This window comes from Eptatretus burgeri, chromosome 2 (genome assembly GCF_056783735.1).
Source record: "Eptatretus burgeri isolate ZD-2024b chromosome 2, Ebu_testis_v1, whole genome shotgun sequence".
NCBI classification, from domain to species: Eukaryota; Metazoa; Chordata; class Myxini; order Myxiniformes; family Myxinidae; genus Eptatretus; species Eptatretus burgeri.
In genome coordinates, this window is record NC_140962.1 from 65279000 (window position 1) to 65302448 (window position 23449).

The 23449-nt window shown below is 42.6% G+C and overlaps 1 protein-coding gene across 1 annotated transcript in view; it reads left to right on the forward strand.

Annotated features, from left to right (window-relative positions):
- The first annotated feature begins 9178 nt into the window (after positions 1–9178).
- LOC147032202 (kinesin-like protein KIF26B) overlaps positions 9179–23449 on the forward strand; it is a 244239-nt gene continuing 229968 nt past the window's right edge. The window contains exon 1 of the mRNA XM_085850516.1: positions 9179–9604. Coding sequence (XP_085706642.1) covers positions 9179–9604 — 426 coding nt within the window. The remainder of the gene's footprint in view (positions 9605–23449) is intronic.

Consider the following 23449-nt stretch of genomic DNA (forward strand, 5'->3'; position numbering starts at 1 on the left):
TTCCTACCAGCTCATACCAGCCACATACCAGGCTCATGCCACTTTGCTTCACCTTTGCCACGTATCACCATGACCATGAACTGCACAAACGCAGCTCTGTAGAAGAAGTGGCTCTGTTATTGTTGCTGCTGCTTCTTGATCATTTTTGTTTCGAAGGCCACAACGTTTATGGCCTGTATGCCAGTCACTGGCCTGCCGGATTATTTTGTTAGGTGAAGAGTGGTTTGCTGGTGAAGAGCATGAAGGTGGCAAGAATCAGCAGCTGTTCCTCCCCCTCTCCACAATTTTTCTTCTGCATTTCTCCAGGTCCTGGGTCAGAAATTGTATATAATTGTTTAGTTATGCAGATTATTAAAGCCCACTGGTAATGTGTTGTAGTTTCAAAAAATCCGGCAATTTCGGTGGAGCATAAGGTTGTCTGTGTGAGTCAGTCAGGTAATTCCGAACGCATCAGGTGGGACATATCTAGTTTAAATTGTCGCACACACTCAAGGGTAGAGTTAATACGTAATAGGTAGGGGTAGCTTCACCTGCATGTCACACGGTAGTGCTCATTGCAATGTTGTAATTTTTTTTTAAACCAATGTTGCCAGCTGTTCGACGACATGGGACGAGTCTGAGATAGGGAAAGGGGTAGTGTTATGGATTTTAGAATCTGGTCTGATGAATGCATCCACACATCCAGGTCCTCAGACAGTTATTTCATTAAATACGAGGTGTGTTCAAAAAGTGTTCAAAAAAAGTGAACCACGCCACTGGAGTCAAAGAAGATGGTCAGCATGACTTTGACATTGCTGCGGACCTTCCTTGCTTTTTTTGGCCTTGGGCATGTTGGATGCTTCCATTGTGATGACTGGAACTTGGTTTCTGAGTCATACCCATAAACCCAGGTCTCATCGCCAGTGATCACTGTGTTGAAGAAGTTGGGATCGCTGTTCACAGTCTCCAGCATGTCTTGTGCGATCTCCAAACGGAGTTGCTTCTGCTCGATCGTTAGCATCTTTGGCACGAACTTTGCTGAGATTCTCCTTAAGCCAAAATCTTCAGTCACAATGGAATGAACGGATCCAATGCTGACACCCGCCTCATCTGCAAGTTCTCTGATCGTGATTCGACGATCCTGCATCAGCAGGGTCCTCACTTGGTCAATGACTATCTCATTTCGGGATGTTGAGGGCCTACCAGAACGTGCTTCACTTTCCACTGATGTGCGACCATCTTTGAAGCAGTTGTATCACTCTTTTATCTGTGTGGTGCCCATTGCTTCGTTCCCGAAGGCCTGTTGAATCTTGCGGATCATTTCCAGTTGGGAATCGCCAAGCTTTACACAAAATTTGATGCAGTAGCGTTGTTCAAGTTTTTCCGCCATTTTGTCAAAAACAAAAATCTGACGATGCTCACTTACACTTCCTCACTCATCGGCGGTCTGTCGGCGACTGACAGCTTCTGCAGGCGGGAAAATATTCACGCATATGAATTAGGATTGCCTCCATACATGCACCAAACCACGCCTCCCTAGCTTCATTTGTTTACGCACGAAAAATTAAGGTTGGATACTTTGTGAACACACCTCGTACATGTTCAAATTAGCCCCGACTCCATGTCTAATGGGATCTTAAATGTGATGCATTGAGAAGGGTAAAGAATAGATCCCCTCTCTTGTGGGAAGCTTTTTTCTTTATGACAGACACGTTTACACACATTTCTTTCGCGAGCTTTGATGCCAGCCCTCATTTTACCTCAGTCGCGAGCTCTGACGCATGCCCTCATTTTTCCTCAGCAACGTTCTTTCGCGAGCGCCGACGCCGGCATTTTTTGAGAGCGCACGGGTCATCATGGTAACCGTGCACAAGTGGGCGGGGTGAGCTTGGGGCGGACCCTGCACCCGCTGAGACGGCTGCAGATATAAATATACCATCAGAGATGGGGAATCCCCCGCCATTGAAAAATAATTGAAATCAGATAAGCGTTTTTCCATTTATTACAAAAAACATTTTTTTCAAGATGGCCGCCCCAGTCGGCCATCTTGGATCTGGCCACACCCAAAATCAATTGGGTTCTTCCTTTTCAGATGTTACATTTGTGACCCAAATTTCAAATCGATATGGCGAACAGTTTATGAGTTATCGCACTCACAGCTATAAATGTTGACGCCCAACCAGCCAGCCGGACGGACGGACGGACGACCGCCCCAGTCGGCCATCTTGGATCTGGCCATGCCAAAAATCAATAGAGTTCTTCCTTTTCAGGTGGTACATGTGTGACCCAAATTTCAAATCGATATGGCGAACAGTTTATGAGTTATCGCACTCACAGCTATAAATGTTGACGCCCAGCCAGCCGGACGGACGACCCGGGTGACAACAATATCCCCCTTCCGCCACGCGGCGGGGGATAAAAAGGAATTGGAGGTCTGTTCTGGGGAGAGAGAAAGAGGAGGGAGAAGAGAATGAGAAAGAAAGCGAGAGTTGAAGCACGTGAGGGAAGAAGCGAACCAGAGAGGAAGTTTGCAAGCGAGGAAGTTTGCAAGCGAGGAAGTGTGCAAGCCCGCAAGTGAGCAAGCGAGTGTGTGGTGCGCGTGTGGGTGTGAGTAGCGCCGATGGCAAGTAATGCACAGGTCAGTCACCAACAAGTGAGGCCGTGGGTCAGTCACCGACGGACCGTGTGGGTCACTGGACGTCACAAGTTTCGTGAAGTGTGAGGAACTGCCCGTGTCGCAGCACCAGGGTCTAAACCCACGACAGGTGATCTCGGTGCCCTTCAGTCGACTGGCATTCAAGGCTGTTTGCGAGAGGGTGCACGGCAAGGATGGGTGCTGGCAACGGATGTGACACGCACGCACACATTCCAGGACGTTTTCACTTCACGGACAACTACTTTCTGGTTAGCAAAACGATTATCCCCCCCCCCCCCGAATGATCTGTTGGGCACCCATGTCTGTGTTTAGCTGTAAGTAAGTCAACCCCCGAGAAGCATCTGCTCTTTGTCTCTTTCCTGGAATTTTGATTGATCTTGCTTTGAAATTTATTCTTTATTTACCTCAGAAAATTTACCTTTATGACCCGAGATAGACTGGGAGGTAATTACCACAGATTTGACCAAAGATAGTAGGTACGCACCAGCTGTTAAAACACTCGGCTGCCCTAATTAAAATCAAATCGAGATAACATTGGTGCTTTGCCGAGGGCGTGCTCCTTGCTCAGGTAACCAAGTAACCTCCAGTTAAACGGCATAATTAGACGGTGGATACTGGAACTTGTGGTTAACTGGGTGGCGTTCGTGGTTCTAAAATAACCCACCGTACCACAACGTTAATTGTGAGCGGTGGCCCCAGGTCTGGCTCTACTGAGGACAACCCAGGGATATTCCCCCTGAGTGACAAGCTGGTGTCTCAGTGCCCATGGCTGCAACAATATGTATGTATATATATATATATATATATATATATATATATATATATATATATATATATATATATATATATATATATATATATGTGCTATAAACACATATCTATATACAAGCCGGTAGGCGGCGATGGGTCGCCGAGCATGGAAACTATAAGATTAAGAGCAAAATGGATATCATATCGCGGATAGGGAATCACCTTAAGATTATGCATATCAAATATCATCCAGTTCCATCTACTGATAACTACTTGGTATCCATTTGAAGTAAAAGTACCGAAAATGCGGTTTGAAATCGGAAATCCCTAAAGTTCGATGGGGTGCTGTGGGTGAAGAAAGATCTAAATCGAAAATCCGGCTAGATCGTTTGTGCACAATGTATTCCAGACAATTAGTGTGAATTTTCCTGACCATCCGACCATAACCCTAGGAGGAGTAACATTTGGCGCCAAGGCACCTCCAGCTCTCGCATATTATCGATTTTTGCACTAATTGACCTTTGACCCCTGACCTAAGCGAAATCGGTCAATATGTCCTGAGGCAAAGTTGTAGTACTCATTGAGTAACATGAACTTGCAAAGTTTCATTTGTATCGATGCACTCACCTGGTCGCGAGGGGGCCTTCAATTTTTGCCAATTTTCGCGCATACCCTAATTGTAGGGGGTGTTGCGGGTAAAGTATTCCATATATCACAAAAACCGGAATATATTTGATAGAACATCACCTGTAGATCATTCCTGCCAAATTTCATAACCCTACGTGGGATAATGGCTTTCGGAATTGATTTCGCGTGAACGTTACCGATTTTGAAGGTTTTTCGGTTGTTGCTAGGGAACCAAAGCGTCCCTAGCAACCATCACAATTTCCAAAGCACTCGGTCATAAATGTACCTACCACCCGAGTTTGGTCAAAATCTGCCCACGTTTACCACCAATTATGCTGATGACAAACAAACAAACATCCAAACAAACAGACAGAATTACTGACAATAAGGGTCACCTATTTTGGCGACCCAGTGTGTGTGTGTGTGTGTGTGTGTGTGTGTGTGTGTGTGTGTGTGTGTGTGTGTGTGTGTGTGTGTGTGTGTGTGTGTGTGTGTGTGTGTGTGTGTGTGTGTGTGTGTGTGTGTGTGTGTGTGTGTGTGTGTGTGTGTGTGTGTGTGTGTGTGTGTGTGTGTTCGGTTTAAGAATGTCCATTTGCATGACTGGCTGATTTATATGCGGTTTTATTTATTTCGTTGCCTTTGTACTGTTTTATATCCATATGCATATATTATTGTGCGCTTGGTATTGCCTCAATGATTCGGGTGGTGGTCTTGGGAACCCAGGGCCCTGAGTTCACATCCTGCTTGGCTGTTGAATTAATAGGCTGTTGATTTAATCGCAGGTGGGGTTGACTCAGCCTATCATCCTTCTGAGGTTGGCAAAATGAGTACCAGCTTGCTGGGATGATTGAGCCATTTGAGTATCCTGTGTTGGAGTGGCAATCTGTCCAGAATTGTGCTCAATATCCCAGGAGACTGCTTTGGCAGCACTGGTGCTCTGTTTCGAATATGGTCCTGATGGATGGATGGATGAATGGATGTATTATTGTGTTGTATTTATTTTATATTTACTTTAATAATAACTTTACGACACTCGATGGTTTTAAATTCTCCTTCATGACCATTTACATTGTTTTATTTGTAAATATGGTGTTATACATGTTGGTTTCAACGAAATTATTGTGCGTTCGGTTTCAGCACCATTTCGCTTTGAAAACAACGTCTACGAACTCAACTCGTTATCAAACCAAGAGTTGTCTATACAGAAATAGAAAATATATTTGCATTAATTTGATATACTGCACTCTTTACAGAGTTTAACACTCTTTAAAGATAATAAACCCACCTGGGTTTAATTGATTAGGTGAGAGCCAATTGGTCATTCCCTCCATTCATAGATGAGAGACGTGAGTGGGTCTTTGTTTTTCATTTATATGTTGAATGTTATTGACATTTGCACGTGGTACATGCTTGCGAGCGTCATTGATATGCATGTTTCTGTCTGCGCTGTCACTGATGGTTCGCCAACAAGCGATGAAACCGATCTGGCAGTTAAGGGGGTGTGTAGCATTGGGATTCTCCTATGTGTACTATTTGTGAACGTCTTTATAGCTGTGGAGGGACTCTGGGAAGGGTTTGAAACAGAAAGGGCTTACCTTGCGTAGATCTTCTTTGTTGCTTTATGTAGTTTCTCCGACTCGAAGAGCATGGGAAGAGTCGATATATATATATATATATATATATATATATATATATATATATATATATATATATATATATATATATATATATATATATATATATATATATCCCTGTGTCGTAAGAGGCGACCAGGGTTGCGTCAGGAAGGGCATCCGGCGTAAAACATGTGCCAAATCACAATGCGGATCATACGGATGATCCTCTGTGGCGACCCCTAATGGGAGCAGCCAAATGAAGAAGATATATATATATATATATATATATATATATATATATATATATATATATATATATATATATATTTATACATATATATATATATATATATATATATATATATATATATTTATACATATATATATATATATATATATATATATATATATATATATATATATTTATACATATATACATATATTTATATATATATTTATACATATATACATATATTTATATATATATATATTTATACATATATACATATATTTATATATATATATTTATACATATATACATATATTTATATATTTATATTTATATATTTATATATATATATATATATATATATATATATATATATATATTTATACATATATACATATATTTATATATATATATATATATACATATATATATAGATATATATATATATATATATATATATATATATATATATATATATATATATATATATATATATATATATATATATATATATATATATATATATATAGGTTGTTCCAAAAAGACCTGGACAACATTGATGTTAATATATTTAGTACCATAAAGATACACAAATACCCTTTGTTTTATATGATACAGAAACTCATATAGTCTTGTGTACACCACCAATACACTTCAATGTGAGCTTCATTTTTCGCATGCAAGACATCAAGGTGGTACACGAATTCTTGCCATGTTCAGCTCAGCATGTTTGCGTCCACCAGTGCACATGCAGCTGTGATCCGGGAATGAAGATCATGCAAGTTTGCCACCTTGGTGTTGTAGACATCTTTGACAAACCCCCACAGAAAAAAAATCAAGGGACGTTATATCTGGTGATCATGGGTGGGGGGGTGGGGGAGGTGTTTGGTCCATTTTGGCCAATCCAGTGACCTGGAGATTTTTCACTCAGAACGGCTCGAATGACTAAGGCCCAATGAGGCGTGGGTGGGGGGGGGAATCCTGTTGAAAAATTATTTTGGGTTGTGGGAAGATGAATCCTTCCAACATGTTCATGTAAATTGTTGAAGTTATTGTGTCCTCCGCAAAGAAAAACGGTCCCAACAAGCGATCATGGAGAAGGCCACACCACACATTGACCTTTGGAATGTCACACATGTGTTCAATGACCACATGAGGGTTTTCAGAGCCCCAGATCCTCACATTGTGCGGGTTGACCTTTCACGATACATGAAAGCAAGCTCCGTCTGTGAACATGACCTTTTTCAGGTAATATTCATCATCCTCTCTGCGACTGAGCATCTCCAAGGTAAACGTCTTGTGTTTGGGTCCGTCATTTGGTTGGAGTTCCTGCAGAATCTACACCTTATCAGCATAAAGCTTCAGTCTTTTCTGCAAAATCCTGTATACATTGGTGGTTGGTAGTCCCAGTTCTCTGGATGCGTGTTGAATTGATTTTGTGGTACTTTGTTGAAATGATTCACGTACTCGTTCAACATCTGCTGAACCGGTGCTTGGTCGATCGGTACTTTTCTGTTTCTGACGACTTTTAGTCTCCTTAAACCTCTTCTACCACTCTCTGATACTTGTCTGCGATGGCGGATTCCTTGCATACCTTGTACGGAAATTACGCTGAACTTGCGTGTCGGATCTCATCTCGATGAACCCATTCAACGCACAAAGCTTCATATGTGGAGTCGCAATTTTCTTTTACATTAAACCACTCGACCTGAAAATAAAGAAAACTTATACATGAGTTTCTGTTTCATATAAAACAAAGGGGATCAATGTATCTTTTATGGTACTAAATATATGAACAACCAAAGTTGTCCACGTCTTTTTGGAACACCTGTATATACTGGTGACCTACCAAAGACAGCAGGTGGGATCATCCCAATGTAGTGCAGGTGAGAATTCAAGTGGAATCTTCCTGCACAAAACCGTTTCGAATCTTCACTGCGATCAGTCTAAACTCTTGGGAATTTGATGGGAAAAAAAAGAATAGGATGAAGTAAAGTATTTAGTGCACTCATTCGTGTCAATGTGCCGGCGTGTGGAAGGAAAGGTTCCGATAAAGAAATCGATTTTCATCCTGAAGCTTGCTTTGGGTTGGAGGAGGTCTCTCTCTCTCTCTCTCTCTCTCTCTCTCTCTCTCTCTCTCTCTCTCTCTCTCTCTCTCTCTCTCTCCGCCTCTCTCTCCGTCTCTATCTCTCTATCTCTCTATCTCTCTATCTCTCTATCTCTCTATCTCTCTATCTCTCTATCTCTCTCTCTCTCTCTCTCTCTCTCTCTCTATCTCTCTATCTCTCTATCTCTCTATCTCTCTATCTCTCTATCTCTCTATCTCTCTATCTCTCTATCTCTCTATCTCTCTATCTCTCTATCTCTCTATCTCTCTATCTCTCTATCTCTCTATCTCTCTATCTCTCTATCTCTCTATCTCTCTATCTCTCTATCTCTCTATCTCTCTATCTCTCTCTCCCCATCACCCTCGCTCGTCGGTTCTCCACTGCCAAAGCAATCATCCGACAAGGATTACACTGTAACAAGGGCAGGAATTTATGATAGGTCCACTGTACGGCGATTACTCAACGATTCGCCAGACACCCACACGGGGTCTTCAACTTACAGCCACCAATTGCCAACATCAACGTCCATCCGAGGGACGTCACCCTTTGTGAAGACCCGATGAGACAGTATATAATCGGGTCAGGAATCGAACTCGGACTCGACAGGTAAGTGCAGCACGTGAGCACCACGTCGTGTGGGGATTTTTGAAGCCGATGGTGTGCGACATCACTTGCGTGTTCTCTGCGCGCTCTGTTCCCACGTTGCGCATCATCGTCGCCGCTGCGCGCAGCGTTTTTGCTCATTTATGCACCATAAACAAATCGCTTGGACCCATTTCGCACCATTTCGCAGGCTGCATGCTTGTCCGACACACTTCCGTCCCGGGATTATTCTTCGAGTAAAATCGATTGTCGACGTCGCCGAGAGCAGAGCGGTGAGCCGGAGCCGCGGGGTGCGGCCGGCAGGGAGCTCGGAGCGCGGTGCGGGGAGACTGTGAGAAGGGGTAGTGGGGAGCGGAGGGGAGCGCGGGGGGAGGAGGGACGTCCGTGAGACTCCGTGCCTCCGGCAGATAAGCTCGCCGTACGGGGTGAGTGAGTTCGCGCCGCTCGTGCCTGGCGTCGGTGACTCGTGCTGCACATCGCGAGCCCGGCTCGAATTGCTGCGGAACTTCGCGCCAAAATTCCCGCTGTTTCTGGTACGAGTTTATCGGCGATGATGACGTTCATGTGTTCGTTTGGAACGATTATTTATCGGTAATTAGAGAGCCACGGAATGCGCTCTGCAATGTTTTTTCCCGTGCAGTTTGCTATGGAGCTCTATGTACGTGCCAGCACGGATCGTGCACGAATCGTACTGTGTGCGCGTGCCGTAGGAGCCGTGCACCTGGGTTTGCTGGATGATGCAGTGTGCGCTCCTGTGTCTTGTCTGTGTCCGCGCAGGGCTCACCGTGCGGCGCACGCCAGCCCGAGCGCCATTCCTGGCCCCGCGATGCGCGCCGAGACCTGCTCACCACGGGCGGCTGGCTCGCCCCCCACGCCCGACGACCGCACGGGCATCAAAAGACCGACCCCCGAGGGTGCGGGATCTCTACCCGGGGTCTATTCCCCCGGCGCAGCGCCTTGGGGTCCACCGGCGTGCTGTGAAGGATGCACTAGCCACCAGGGGGAGACCAAGCGGAGCGGATCATCACCCAGCAAGGCAAGTCGCTCAGACCGAGCAACACATGCTGGAGAGGCTGCGTTTTCAAAAGGCGAATGGTACCGAGAGGGCACGGTTCTTGGTTCACAGTGTGCATTTGTCTAACGTGCCGTGAGCAGTGCCGCAACGTGAGAATACACGAACTTACCGATTAATCGACATTCAGAAAATTGCAATATTGCAAGGGATCGTTGGTCTGCACGTAAGATGCGTTGTCACAAAGTTCGTGATTGCGTGTTAATGTGAGATTTTTCTATCATTATTTTTATCATTATGATTATTATTATGGTTTTTTTAACATGTTATTTCAGTGGTACTTTTGTCATTTCTATTTTTTCCATTCCTGTGTTTGAGTGTTGTCAAATCCAATGAAAACCACTGTGTTTGTTGGTGTGTATCGGTGTGTATTTTTGTGTTGTGCGTCTGGCCCTTCATGCATGTCTTTGAGTCAATTTGTTTGGCTCCTCTGTCGTTTTGAGTTCAAATGAACAAGTATCGAGTATGAGGGTGCTCAACCTCATCATGAAAGGGATTTCAGCGATCCTACAGTTGTACTTCAAATATTTTCCCTTCTGGTGCTTTGCCAGCAGGAGGCACTGCATCATGGAGCATGCTCTCCACCAAGGGGAGGATCAAGCTGACTTTTTCATCTGGATATGAACCCGATTTCGTGTGTGTGTGTGTGTGTGTGTGTGTGTGTGTGTGTGTGTGTGTACATATATATATATATATATATATATATATATATATATATATATATATATATATATATATATATATATATATACATATAATTTTTTATTTTTTTCAAAGAAGAAGGCACTTCCAACCAGAAAGTAATAAACTAGATTGACTCCGCTAATTTGAGCAAAAAAGCGAGAGCAGACCCGGTCTCAGGAAACGTTTCACCGGCTTCACAGTTTGCTTCCTCAGGCGCAACAGACCCCGAGCCTCGGCACGTGTCCGGTTTTTATTTCGATACGACCGCTCATTTCCGGTCACGTGCTGGTGCTCGAGGTCAAATGGAGGAGTGCTTTTTTATTTTTATTTTTTTGCAAAAGCAAAAACAAACATCAAATCACAAAAGAGCAGAGCATCCCTTTAATTATGTGATTTGAAGTTTGTTTTTGCTTTTGCAAAAAATAAAAATAAAAAAGCACTCCTCCTTTTCACCTCGACCACCAGCACGTGACCGGAAATGAGCGGTCGTATCGAAATAAAAACCGGACACGTGCCGAGGCTCGGGGTCTGTTGTGCCTGAGGAAGCAAACTGTGAAGCCGGTGAAACGTTTCCTGAGACCGGGTCTGCTCTCGCTGTTTTTGCTCAAATTAGCGGAATCTATCTAGTTTATTACTTTCTGGTTGGAAGCGCCTTATTCGTCTTTTAAAATGTGTCATCCCAAACTTATACAAAATGTGTGTATATATATATATATATATATATATATATATATATATATATATATATATATATATATATATATATATATATATATATATATATATATATATATATATATAGACCCAATTACATCTCTCACAAAATCAATTACCCCAGGTGGCTAGGATTATCAAATAAATTAACTCCCATGCTCTTCTCGCTAAAGACAGCTGCATGAAGTTGCCAAGAAAAGCTGCACAATGTATGCTCTCTGCTGTCTCAAACCTTACCTGGGTTCCTCTACAGCTGCAGACATTCACAAGTAGTGCATGTGTGTGTATATATATTACATTACAAAAGTAATTTTCTCAGCTTGTACTTTGCCTGTACAGTGTGTGAAATTTCCTCATTAAGACTCATCCTGACCTCTAACACCCACAAGGATGAGTGCACCAGATGATCAGATGATATTTTATAAATTATTATTCTTGGCTACATTTGCCTGTCTATCTCCCGATTATAAATTTCCTCATCCATTTCACACACATTCAATATTTGAAACCCCTCGTCGAGTATCGATGCACCCCAACTTTGCACCCACGCTTTTCTCGCAAAGCAAACATTTGGTGTTCTGTGAAAACCCTGGCTTCTATTGAACTGGTGAGGGTGGAAACGTTAAAAAAAATCATTCACGCAGCTGAGTCACCAAGCATCTCACTACTAACTGGTAAGATAAATACGTTAAGAGTCCACATGAGCTCAGTCCATCTGATGGTGTCGCTTTCTCAACTGAGCTTCAAAGTCCCTTTTACGGGTCTATTTGCTTCCGACAGTTTTTCCATTGCTGTGCACTATTGTTTACCCCATGATATATGCATTCCTTATTCATATGGATTGGTCATCAATATCGTCAGCATTGCTTCATGTCAGTTTCCTGTGACTGCTTAAATTACCTGGGTCTTTGGCAGCAAAGCACCAAATTCATTTCCTGAGGATTGCTGAACCAAATCATTCCATCAATCATGAACGTACACACATGATGGAAGGATCATCACTGAGCCTTCAATTTCTGGTTTCACATGGTTGTTAAGATGGCTGTGATTGTAGAGCTTCCACATCTTCGAACATGTTGTCCTTGAAAGGGATTAATATATTTATGATACCACATCATCCTTTGGAAAAGTAAGCCGCCTAATTAGACCCTGAATTTAATCAATGGTCTAATCTATATGGATGATACAAAATACTTTATCATGTAGTAGGAGGTATTGTTTGGCTTTGGTGGTTCACATTCACTGTATTATAATAACGTGTTAAGGTAACCTGTAAGGTTAGTAAACACTCTTGTTCTGTCGATCTGATATGTTTGTCTCTAATTGTGCAATCAAAAGGGTTATGAGTTGGATGTGGGTGTCAGAATCATTCTCTCATCTCATGTTTCCTGATGACTTGTAAGTTTGATATTGCTCTTATGGGATGGGGTTGATCTCGACATTATCTGACAAAAGTGGGTCTTATGGTTAATGCTGATGATAACGTCACTCCAAACATTGCTGTTAATAGATTTCACCAACTGTTGTGATGGCTGTGAGTCATACCAACTCAGAATGTATCAAAAGCTCTGTTGAACAGGGACCTGTTTCCAAGGTGTCATTTTTCAGAAATGGTTATGTCTATTTTCTGCTATAGTTGGAAGAGGCATGTCACTGCGAATGAAACAACACAAATTCTTATCTTTGTTATCTTTCTGTCTGCTATTACTCCCTCCATCCTCCTCCAAGCATTCACACCCAACTGAATTCTCCTCGACACCTCTGCCTCGTACTTACCATCCACGGTCACGATTCCTCCCAGATACTCAAACCTATTTCCCTGTCTGATCTCCTTCCCCTCAAACCTAACATTAATTTATTTCCTCTGCTGCCTGACCCACATCACCCCAGTCTTCTCCATACTCATCTTCAGCCCATGCTTCCCAAATGCCTCCTTCCACTCCCCCAGTACTTCCTGCATCCCCCACCTACTCTCCACCACAGCAGCCAGATCATCCGCATACAATATCTTCTCCATACTACCCTTCAAGTTCACCTTCTTGCTTTCCAGCTACATCACCATGATAAACATGAGTTGTCTGAGAGTGCTTATCTGCCTCAAACCGATGTTCATGCTGAACTCCTTTGACATCCAAGGAACAACCAAAACTCTTCTCTTGTTCCCATGTTCATCCCTTCCACCAACCGAACATCTGCTTCTGGCACTCCCATCCATTTCAGTGTCGCCATCACCATCTCTCTCAGGACAGTGTCGTAGGCCTTCTCCAGGTCCAAAAATCCCAATGCTATTTCACCTTGCACCTCTAACCTCTTCTCCACCAGCTGTCTCAGCGTTAACATCCTATCCATCATCCCCCTACCCTTTCTAAACCCCATGCTGCTTTTCTCTGATCTCCATCTCCACACTCTTTCTTATCCTCCCATCCAGAATCTTCTCCAGCACCTTCATTTCATGACGGAGTGTAATACCCCTGCAATTCCCCGGATCTTGAAAATCTGCCTTCCCCTTCCATATCGACATAATTAACCCTGTCATCTCCTCCTCCAGAATTTAACCCTGCTGCAATTATAATATCTGTACACACCTCAGCAATGCTTGGCACTTTTCCCTTCTTAATTCTCTTCAATGCCGACCGCACTTCCTCCTCTGTGTTCTTCACCAACTCCACTTTCTCCTCCACATAACATGGTAACTCCAGCTCGCTGCTGCTTCCTTCCTGGTTCAACAGCTCTTTGAAATACATTTACCTCAACACTGCCCCCTCTGTTATTCGCCTCCTGTCACTATCCTTAATCACCAACCCCCCCCCCCCCCCGAAACCCTTTCACGTCCTTATTATCCTCTTCCCTGTTTCCCTGTCCCAAGCCAATTTGTAGATTATCTTCCTCCCACCATCCTCTTCCAACGTGTTGTACACCTCCTCTTCCATATCATTCCTCACCTTATCCACAGCTCTCCTTGCTGCTTTTTTCTTCTGCCCATACAGGTGCAGCAACCCCGCATCCGGCTGCCTCCCTTTATCCTTGATATTCTCTATCCTCTTCCAAACCTCTTTCTTTTCACCAACTGCCTTCACGACCTCCTCTGTCCACCATACCTGGTTTCTATCCCTCGACGATGGATACACCCTTTCCTGATGTCCTTCCACCCCAAACTTCTGAAATTCCCCTCAACGCCTCTCCATACTTCTTCCACTCCTCCTCCAAGACTCCAGCTTCTTCGCTAAGTTGCTCATACATGGCCCTCATCCTCTACTTGTACTCTATGACGATTGTTTCCCCTCGCCTTCCCCCACCTAATAATCTTCTGACCACCTCCTCTATACCTCCCCCCCCCCTTTCCTTCGTCCATACCACAAACACCGTAGGCTTGTGCTGGGTGGTAACATTCTCTCCTGCCACTACCTTACAATCCTTAACTCTCCAAAACTGTCGCTTCCTTACCATCACCATCACCAAATCCAATTCTGTTCAATGCTGTCCACTCCAATAGATAATCTTGAGACTTTCCCACTTTTGAAAGAATGAACCAACTATGGCCATCCCATTCCTCACCACCAGATACAATGGCTCTCGGCCCTCTCTATTCCTCATAATGTGGGCAGTCTAGTAAACCCATCAAGAATTTTTTTTTTTAGTTAGACAGGTGTTGGCACAAAGGCACTCCGTCTTATGAAATATACCAGCTGTGACATCTTTAACGTCCACAAGTAAGAGTATTACAAAGATTGAAGACTTTTGGAGGAGCTTGTATGGAAATCACATGCAGGGCAAAGACATTAGTAGATATCAGTGTACCTTGATCATGTGAATTACAAGGACACGTAGTAAATGAGATTTGAACCTGGTTCAAAGTATCACTAGCCATGAAATCAATGAATAGGCCATGAATATGGACCTATCTATCAAGAGCATGGACCCATTGTAAGGACCTAAAATAGAGCACAAAAATTGCTCCCCAAGTCCCAGCATCAGATACATAGCTTTTGGCAGTATGTGGACAAAGTGAACCCCGACAACTTTCACTGTCTTGGGAGTGAAAACGTAACAACGATGTGAAGCAGTCTTTACCCACAAACCCACTTCACTGTTTGGTGTTTAAAACAAAAATGTTATTAATAAATCCTTCTTTATTTGTCATTCAATGATGCTGCACAGATTTTTCTGCAGGAGGATTTTTTTTAATGTTTGTTTATTAGATACTTCCCCATGCACTGGCTCGAAATGCAGTTTTTATGAGAATGTGTTATGCCATCAAAGGGAACTACTCGCTGTTTCTCTCCAGAAGTTAAGGCTCAACAAAGGTTTTATACTTACTCCACACATGTGAAGCAAAGAGCAGGGTTAAGCAATTGGTTCACTTCTGTCTGTGTCTGTCTGTCTGTCTCTCTTTATGTCTGTCTGTCTACAAAAGTCAGTTTATGATCGAGCAACAACTGAATTTCAATTGAATCTTGTACTTTGAACATTAATCGGAAAACGAATCTGTAGTTAAGCAGTACTTTGACTCTGAATTCGTCCCAATCGCACATGCACAGAGAGGAGTGAATATATATATATATATATATATATATATATATATATATATATATATATATATATATATATATATATATATATATATATTTTTTTTAACTCTGGCAGTCTGGTCGTCGAACAATATTGAAAATCATTCCAAACAGGACACTTACTGTTTTTAAGGATGCCATAAAGGCCACAAACAACAGGCACGAAGAACTAATGCAACATGTTTGATTAGGTGGTGTGAAAGACGCTGCATTAACGGTGGTAAACTTCCGAAGTTTTTTTTTCGAAACCCTTAAAACCTTTATTTTATTTAAATTTTATTATATATGTACTTGAACACGGTAGAACGCAATTCGCCTCCTTGGTACTTTCAAAACTCTTCCCTTTAGCAGCAATTGGACAAAATATTACGGCATATTATGTCATCACGACCAATCAAATTTGCCACTCACAGACCCCATCCATGTCCTCGTTTCTCAAGTCTGCATGGGGGTAAGGTGTTCTATGAACTCTCTAATTAATTAATATCTGTTTTAGCATACAAATGCATCGTTTGTTCAAAGCTACGTATCTGATGAAACATACGGAGCATTTTCTTTTGTGCTCCATTTTATGTCCTTACAATGAATGCGTCAATGTTCTTGATGCATTATGGCTGTGGACAGGTGTATAACTGATTGACATGTTTTCCACCACTTTGTAACGTTGTGAGATGTTGAGGGAAATTGCTCGATCAGATGCAGATAGAGATTGTTTTTCTCCTCAAACTTGGTGGAGAGAACATGTTTGTACCATATTTTACAATGGTAAAACCGTGTGACTATCGTGTAATTATAGAATCCACTATACTTGAGGGACTTTGTTACATTTCATAGGCAATATAAACTGACACCAGACATTTCAACAGCTTTGGAAAAAAAAAATTCGAAGAAACACACTGTGTTTTATTAATAGAAATATGAATATGAATTTGCTGGTGTAATTTAGTTAAATTTTAAAATTTGTCTATGAGGCAGTGTTGGAACGATAATACATTAAGGGTGACTAACTAACGATGCACACCACCTGTGAAACCATTGCTCTGGATACCAGAGGCAAAAATGTAACAAAAACAGAGAATATGAAACAAACAGAGGCACATGGAGAGGTCACACAGAACAAGACAGGAAAGCTTGATACCCAAACAGCACATGAGGTCAAAACCAGAAGGGCGGGACCATCCTAAGGCCAAAAATCTCTTCACTTCCTGTTGTCCTATAGGGTTACAAAGATACCCTTCCCGTCCACTCCTAAAGAGTTACAAAGCACATGGTTTAGATTCAAGATTGTTGTTTTGATCCTCAGCATCAAATTGATTGAGAGCTGACAGGATAGCTCAGACATCGCTGACTCTCCTTCGAGCCGTGTCGTCTGCGTTTGATTCCTCATATGACGATAAACTGTCATCCTGGTGCTACACCGCCAGGATGTTGCATCGGTGAGTGTGCTACCCTTGGGACAGGACATCAAGCCAGCTGTCACATCTTCAATTTTTCATTGCTGAATGTGCAATATCCCCATGGCACTTTAATGAGTGGGTCATGTGCTGGAACCATGGCCAAATTCTAAATTCCTGTCTGATTATAGGGGGGCACTATATTAACAGCACTACAAACCTCCAGCTTGGTGCTGCATATGCATAAATGAAATTGTTGAAAAAAATACCTTTAACAATTGATTCAGGACTTGCATTACCAGATGTCCATTGCTGCAATACCAACCCAGTTTATGTAAAATATTTAATTCTGTAACCCTGTTGTTATAGCTTTGAATTGAATTGTAAATTAAATGAAAAGTTTTTGTCTCGTGAATGACTTGATGTGATTTATAAAGCACAATTTTAAACTTTGAAACTTTGTTCAAGGTTTCCGTTGATTGCAAGGCTTTATGAAATGAAAGTGTGCATATATTTCTCAGTGCCTAGAGCTACAGGGATATATGAAGGCTTTCCTTTAACATCAGACTTCAAAGCAGGGAGCAGAAATGATTCCAACATGTGGCCTCAGCTTTTAAAATCAATTTTCTTTTCTGACCAATGGTATCAACCATTTCGCATCCTTCAATCTCTCTTTTCTCAACTCCCTTCAAAACTACTGAAATTATCTTCCATACAATTAATTAGATTACCCTGTCCGCCTGTGCAGTGGGAGACGGGTGTGTGTGTCTCTGTGTGTCTCACAACTTTTTTACCTTTTCAACTTTTGTCATCGAATTTTCAACAAACCCTTATTATGAGAATATGGAGAACACCATTTAATTAATTTTACTTTTTTGGACAGATTGAAGTATATTCATGGATTGAGAACATGGAAATTTTACATCCACTGGCAATTCAAAATCAGAGCTTGGGAACGACGATTTATTAAAATTTCATTTGCAGCCTGTTTCTGCTGGCTGCATCATTGCTGGGAGCACAGCTGGACTGCTGCTGATGCAGTGCCCCCTGTTTCCAGTAATCTGGTACCAATTTTGCCAACTTTGGAAGGATGGCAGGCTGAGTCAACCCACCTGGTGTTATTTAACATCATGACAGCAGCTCAAACTTGAGATCCTAATACCTTAAGCCAGTCACCTTTACTGTTAGACCAACACGAGGTTTGGGAATGATGATGACGGAAAGGGAGTGTTTGCATTGTTGAATGGACACAAAGATGAATGCCTGAAAGATTAAAACTAAAACAAGTAGAGGTACAATCGTACACTGCCCCCATTCCAAATAAATAAATAACAAATCCTCCAGCACACAACATTGCCGCGGTGCCAACAGTGCCTGACAATGCTGCTGTGCAGCACATGGAGATGGAATTGGGAGGGAGTGGTGTACAATAATTGATTGATTTACTGCGTTATTAAAATAAATAAATAATGAGCATAAAATAATTAATTTCTTAATCAATTGGCTAATAGCATACCTAAACCACCACTATTTCATCCGATTCTGTAACTTTTTGAAAATTAATTAATCGAAAAATTATTAATCGATTGATTAATCAAGAAATCAAAAATACCCTTTAGAGCCAAATCATTGTTCACTGTCATGTCCAAATATCAGCTTCCTAGCTCAAAAGGTGCCTGAGATATTGCCCAGATGAGAAATAAAATAAATAATAAATCGATAATAATTAAGGAATCAATCAATTAATTGATGAATTAAAAAAATAACATTTTTGCCAAAGAACATCTTCATTTTTGTCCCCAAATTTCAGCTTCCGAGCTCAAAGGATGGCTGATATATCTCCCAGAAAGAAAGAAAATAATTAATCGATTAATTGATTTATCAATAAATCAAAAATACTCTTTATAGCCAAATCACTTGTTCACTGCAATGTCCAAATGTCAGCTTCCTCGCTCAAAAGGTCCCTGAGATATTGCCAGGAAATAAAATAAAGTAATTAATAAATCGATAATAATTAAGTAATTAATCAATTTATTGATTAATCAAAAGATAAAAAAATACCTTTTTGCCAAAGCACATTTTCACTTTTATCCCCAAATTTCAGCTTCCGAGCTCAAAGGATGGCTGAGATATCGCCCAGACGAACAAACAAGAAAACAAGAAAACGCCGTGAAACTGCGTACAAATTTCCGCGCCCGGCGATGACGTCAGGCATCGTGCCAAAATATGGAATTGGGAAGGAACAGTGCACAACAAACAAACAGAGTGAAAACTGAGTATGCCCTTTCGGCACACGTTATCGCCGGGCGCCTTCGCCGAAGATGTCTTACAGCACCTGGAGATGGAATTGGGAGGCACGGTGTACAAGTATGAAGTGGGTGAGATGGGTCTTGCATTATCCAGCCTTGGTGGTGTCATGGTTCGTGTCTCCTCTGAGTCTGGGAGGTTGATGGTTCAGGAGGCTGATGGGTCAAATGGAGGTTGATGGTTTATACCCTCGTCCGAATCATACCAAAGACTTCAAAAACAGTATGTGCTGCTTCCTTGCTTGATGCTCAGCATTTAAAAATAGGATATAGCACACACAAACAACCATAGGTTTTTTTTGTTTTTTTTTTGTAAACATAGTCGAGACTCGTATGAGAGCTAACACACAACGCACAGCAAGGGGGGGGATGAGACAAGAGGGGTGGGAGAGGGAAGGACAAAACAGTGGGAAACAGAGACATAAGGAGATCTGTGGAAGGGAGAGGAATGGGGCGGGGAACACGGGGTATACAAGATGGACATTACATGGACTTTCAGGAAGGAAAGCAGGGAATTGGAAGGAAGTGGGTTTGGGGTGGATTAACGGGGGTAGAAAAGATCGAGGTTTTTGATGGGGGATGATAAGAGGTGCTGGTGAACTGCTGTTTTGAAGGCCTGGAGGGAAAAATGGGATGGAAAAGAGTGTGGGAGTTTATTCCAAAGGCGGGAAAAAAGAGGAATGTAAGAGTGAAGGTGAGCAGTGATTCATGATTTTAGTAGTTTTACCAGGAGGGGGTAGTTGGCGGACCTTGAGCGCCATCTGGAAATATGGTGGGGACATATCCAGACAGAGCAGGGGAGGCGAGACTGGAGAGAAGATGGTGGAAGTCCTAAAGACCACCGACCTCCCTGTGGTGAGAGAGTGAGAGGCCCAAAGACTCAGCCTCAACGTAGGAGACACCAAAGATCCGAAATGCCTTGGTTTCCACAACATGAAGCCGAGAAAGGTGATAGGCAGGAGCACCAGCCCAGAGGGGAGAGCAGTACTCCATCAGGCTGCGGACGAAAGCTTTGTAAGTGGTTAGAAGCTCAGATGTGCCAATGAAGTACTTTACACGACGGAGGATGCCCAGTCGGCAACTGGCTTTGGAGGCCAGGTTGGAAATGTGGCTTTCCCAGGAAAGATCATGCCAGATAGTGAGACCCAGAAGCTTGAATGAAAAGATTTCTTCCAGAGGATTGTTGAGAAAGTAGATGGGGGGTGGTTCTAAACAATCCTTTTGGAGACACATAGTGAGGGTGTGAGATTTGTCCGGATTAAAAGACATGTTCCACGTGTTGGACCAGTTTGTGATTTTATCCAGATCTGCAGAGAGCGAAGAAGCTGCGGCTTGTCGGTCTGAGGGATGACAGATTGTATGCCAGAGGGAAGAGTCATCAGCAAAGAGATGAAGAGAATTTTTCAGAGAGTTGGAGAGATCATTGATGAAAACTAGAAAAAGAACAGGGCCCAGAACGCTGCCTTGAGGAACTCCAGCCTGGACAGGAAGAGGGGATGAAAGAACTCCATTTAGGGCCACATGTTGGCTGTGACAGGAGAGGAAGTCTGCGAGCCATGAGTTGAGATGTCATTAAATAGCATAGGAAGAGAGTTTGGTGAGCAGGGCAGGGTGCCAGTCCGTGTCAAAAGTACGCGATATGTCGAGGGATACGGCTCTGATTTCATGTCTGGTATTGATTACCTCCATCCATTATTGGGAGAGCAGAAGCAGCATATCCAGGGCAGAGTGACCTGGTCTGAAATCAAATTGATGATCAGAAATCAAGCTATTGGAGAAGAGGAAGGATTTGATGTCTGAAGCGATGATGGATTCCATAACCTTGCTGATGATTGGGAGAAGGCTGATTGGTCTGTAGTTGCAGGGATCTGTTTTTGCACCTTTTTATGCAGGGCAGTAATGTTTGCTGATTTCCAAGCAGATGGCAGATGGCCTTGAGCAAATGAGAGGGTGAATAGAACAGAGAGAGGGTGATCAAGAGCAGAGGAGCAGGATTTTGGACACGTGGGATGTTGCCATCTGGATCGGTTGCAGAATCTGTGTCGAGGTTTGACAACAAGCTCTCCACTTTGTCAGAAGAAAATGACACAGAGTCCAAGTACAGTTGGGTGTGACTGGGTAAGGTGGGTACATAAAGCGATGGGTTTCGGACACAAGATTTTGATGCAAACACCGAGTTTAGGCATTCAACCTTTTTACGTTCGGTATTAGCAGTGCAGCCATTTGAGCTCATGGAGGGGATGGAGGGGGAACATACACCAGAAACAGATTTGATTAGACGCCACCAGGATTTGCAGGAGGGAGCGAAGTTTGAGAGTTCAGACTTGAGATGAGAAAGATGTTGTTTTCTGGCTCTCCTGAGGGTAAACACACACTTGTTTCGACCTTTATGGAAGGAACTGAGATTACCCTCAGTTGGATTTGCTTTCCATGAGGCAAAGGCAAGTTGTTTCAGGAGAACTGCCTCGCCACAAGCTTCAGTGAACCATGAGCAGGAGGAAGGGGAGGACAACTAAAGATGAGAGGGGATAACTGTACACAAGAGAGAGCGAGTTTCTTTGTAAGAATTCCCAGGACGAGGTGATGTTGGAGAAAGTAGCAATGGTAGACCAGTCTCGAAGTTTGAAGGCTGCTTACAGACTCTGCCGGTCAGCCTGAGTGAAATGTCAGACTCCATGGTGCTGAGGTGGTTCTCCAATAACAGCCAGAGAGATGTTTACTTTGACAAGCACGTGGTCAGAAGAACCGATTGGAGCAGATCAAGAACAGCAGATATGTTCAGGGAAATTTGTCAAAATCAGATCCAGAAGAGATGGAGTATCATTGGTTGAGACCCGGGTTGGGAAGTTGACTGATTGAGTTCGTCTCTATGAGTCGCAGAAGTCTTTTGCTGAAGTGCCATAACAGGTGAGAGAGGTAGCCACACCCAAACAACTGGCATGATGACAGTTAAAGTCACGACATATGAGGAAGAGAGATTTCAGATGAGAAGATAGAAGTTGGTCCATGTTTTCGGATAGTGAGGTGTAAATGGAGTCATCACTGTTTGCTGGACGGTACAACACACAAATATACATGAGGTAGGAGTGGAGGGGAAACCGGAGCCAGAGGTATTCCTGGGCGTGCGGGGGAGTGAGGGCAGTGCATGGAGAGTGATGAATAGAGTCTTTGATGAAGAGAGCAACTCCTCCACCAGGGTGAGGCTCAGGTCTGTCATACTGGAGGAGGGAGTAACCAGAGAGAGATACTCAGGAGTCAGATATGTCTTGAGGGAGGAAAGTTTCTGTGAGGCAGATTATGTCTGCTTTGTCAGGAGCAACCTGTATGGAAAGATCTGTCAGGTTTGAGTGAAGGCCCAATTAATGAAGTTGGTCATAATCATGTTTTTAGATCCTCGTGGAGGATCTCTAAGTCTTACTCACGTTGTTGTTCTTCATCTTCTTCTTGTGGACTTTTTTGTTTCACAGCCTACAGATTTCATCGAAACTTCCTGAAACTTGGCATATACATGTAAAAATTCCCTGCGCAGACAGTAACCATCTCTGATTTTGAAAATTCCTGCTAAAAAAAAGTTATGATGTCAAAATATCTCCGCTAATGGAAATCGCCGAAAAAATTATCTCCGAAACTAGGCAAGCTTTTTGAATTCTGTTTGTGGGAATCGAACAGGGCATTAGCAGAGATTAATTACCGCTCATATGATACATCACTATGATGTCATATCAACTTTTATGACGTCATTCCTATTTTTTTGACATTTTTTGTTTCACAACCCAGTTTTTTTCATCGGATCTTCGTGAAACTTGCCATGTATATGCAGAAAGCCCACGCGCAGACAGTAACCATCTCCGATTTTGTAAATTCTTCCTAGAAAAAAGTTGATGTCATAATATCGCCGCTCATGGAAATCGCCTCTACCATTATCTCCGAAACTAGGCAAGCTGTTTGAATTTTGTTTGCAGGAATCAAGCCGGACATTAGCACAGATAATTTATCGCAAACCTGATACATCACAATGATGTCATATTCGTTTTTATGACCTTATCATTAAGAGGACGAGGATCTTAGCTCATTCGAGCTTGTCATTATTATTATTATTTCCGAAAACATTCCCATACACACCTTGAGTACAACCACCATGCA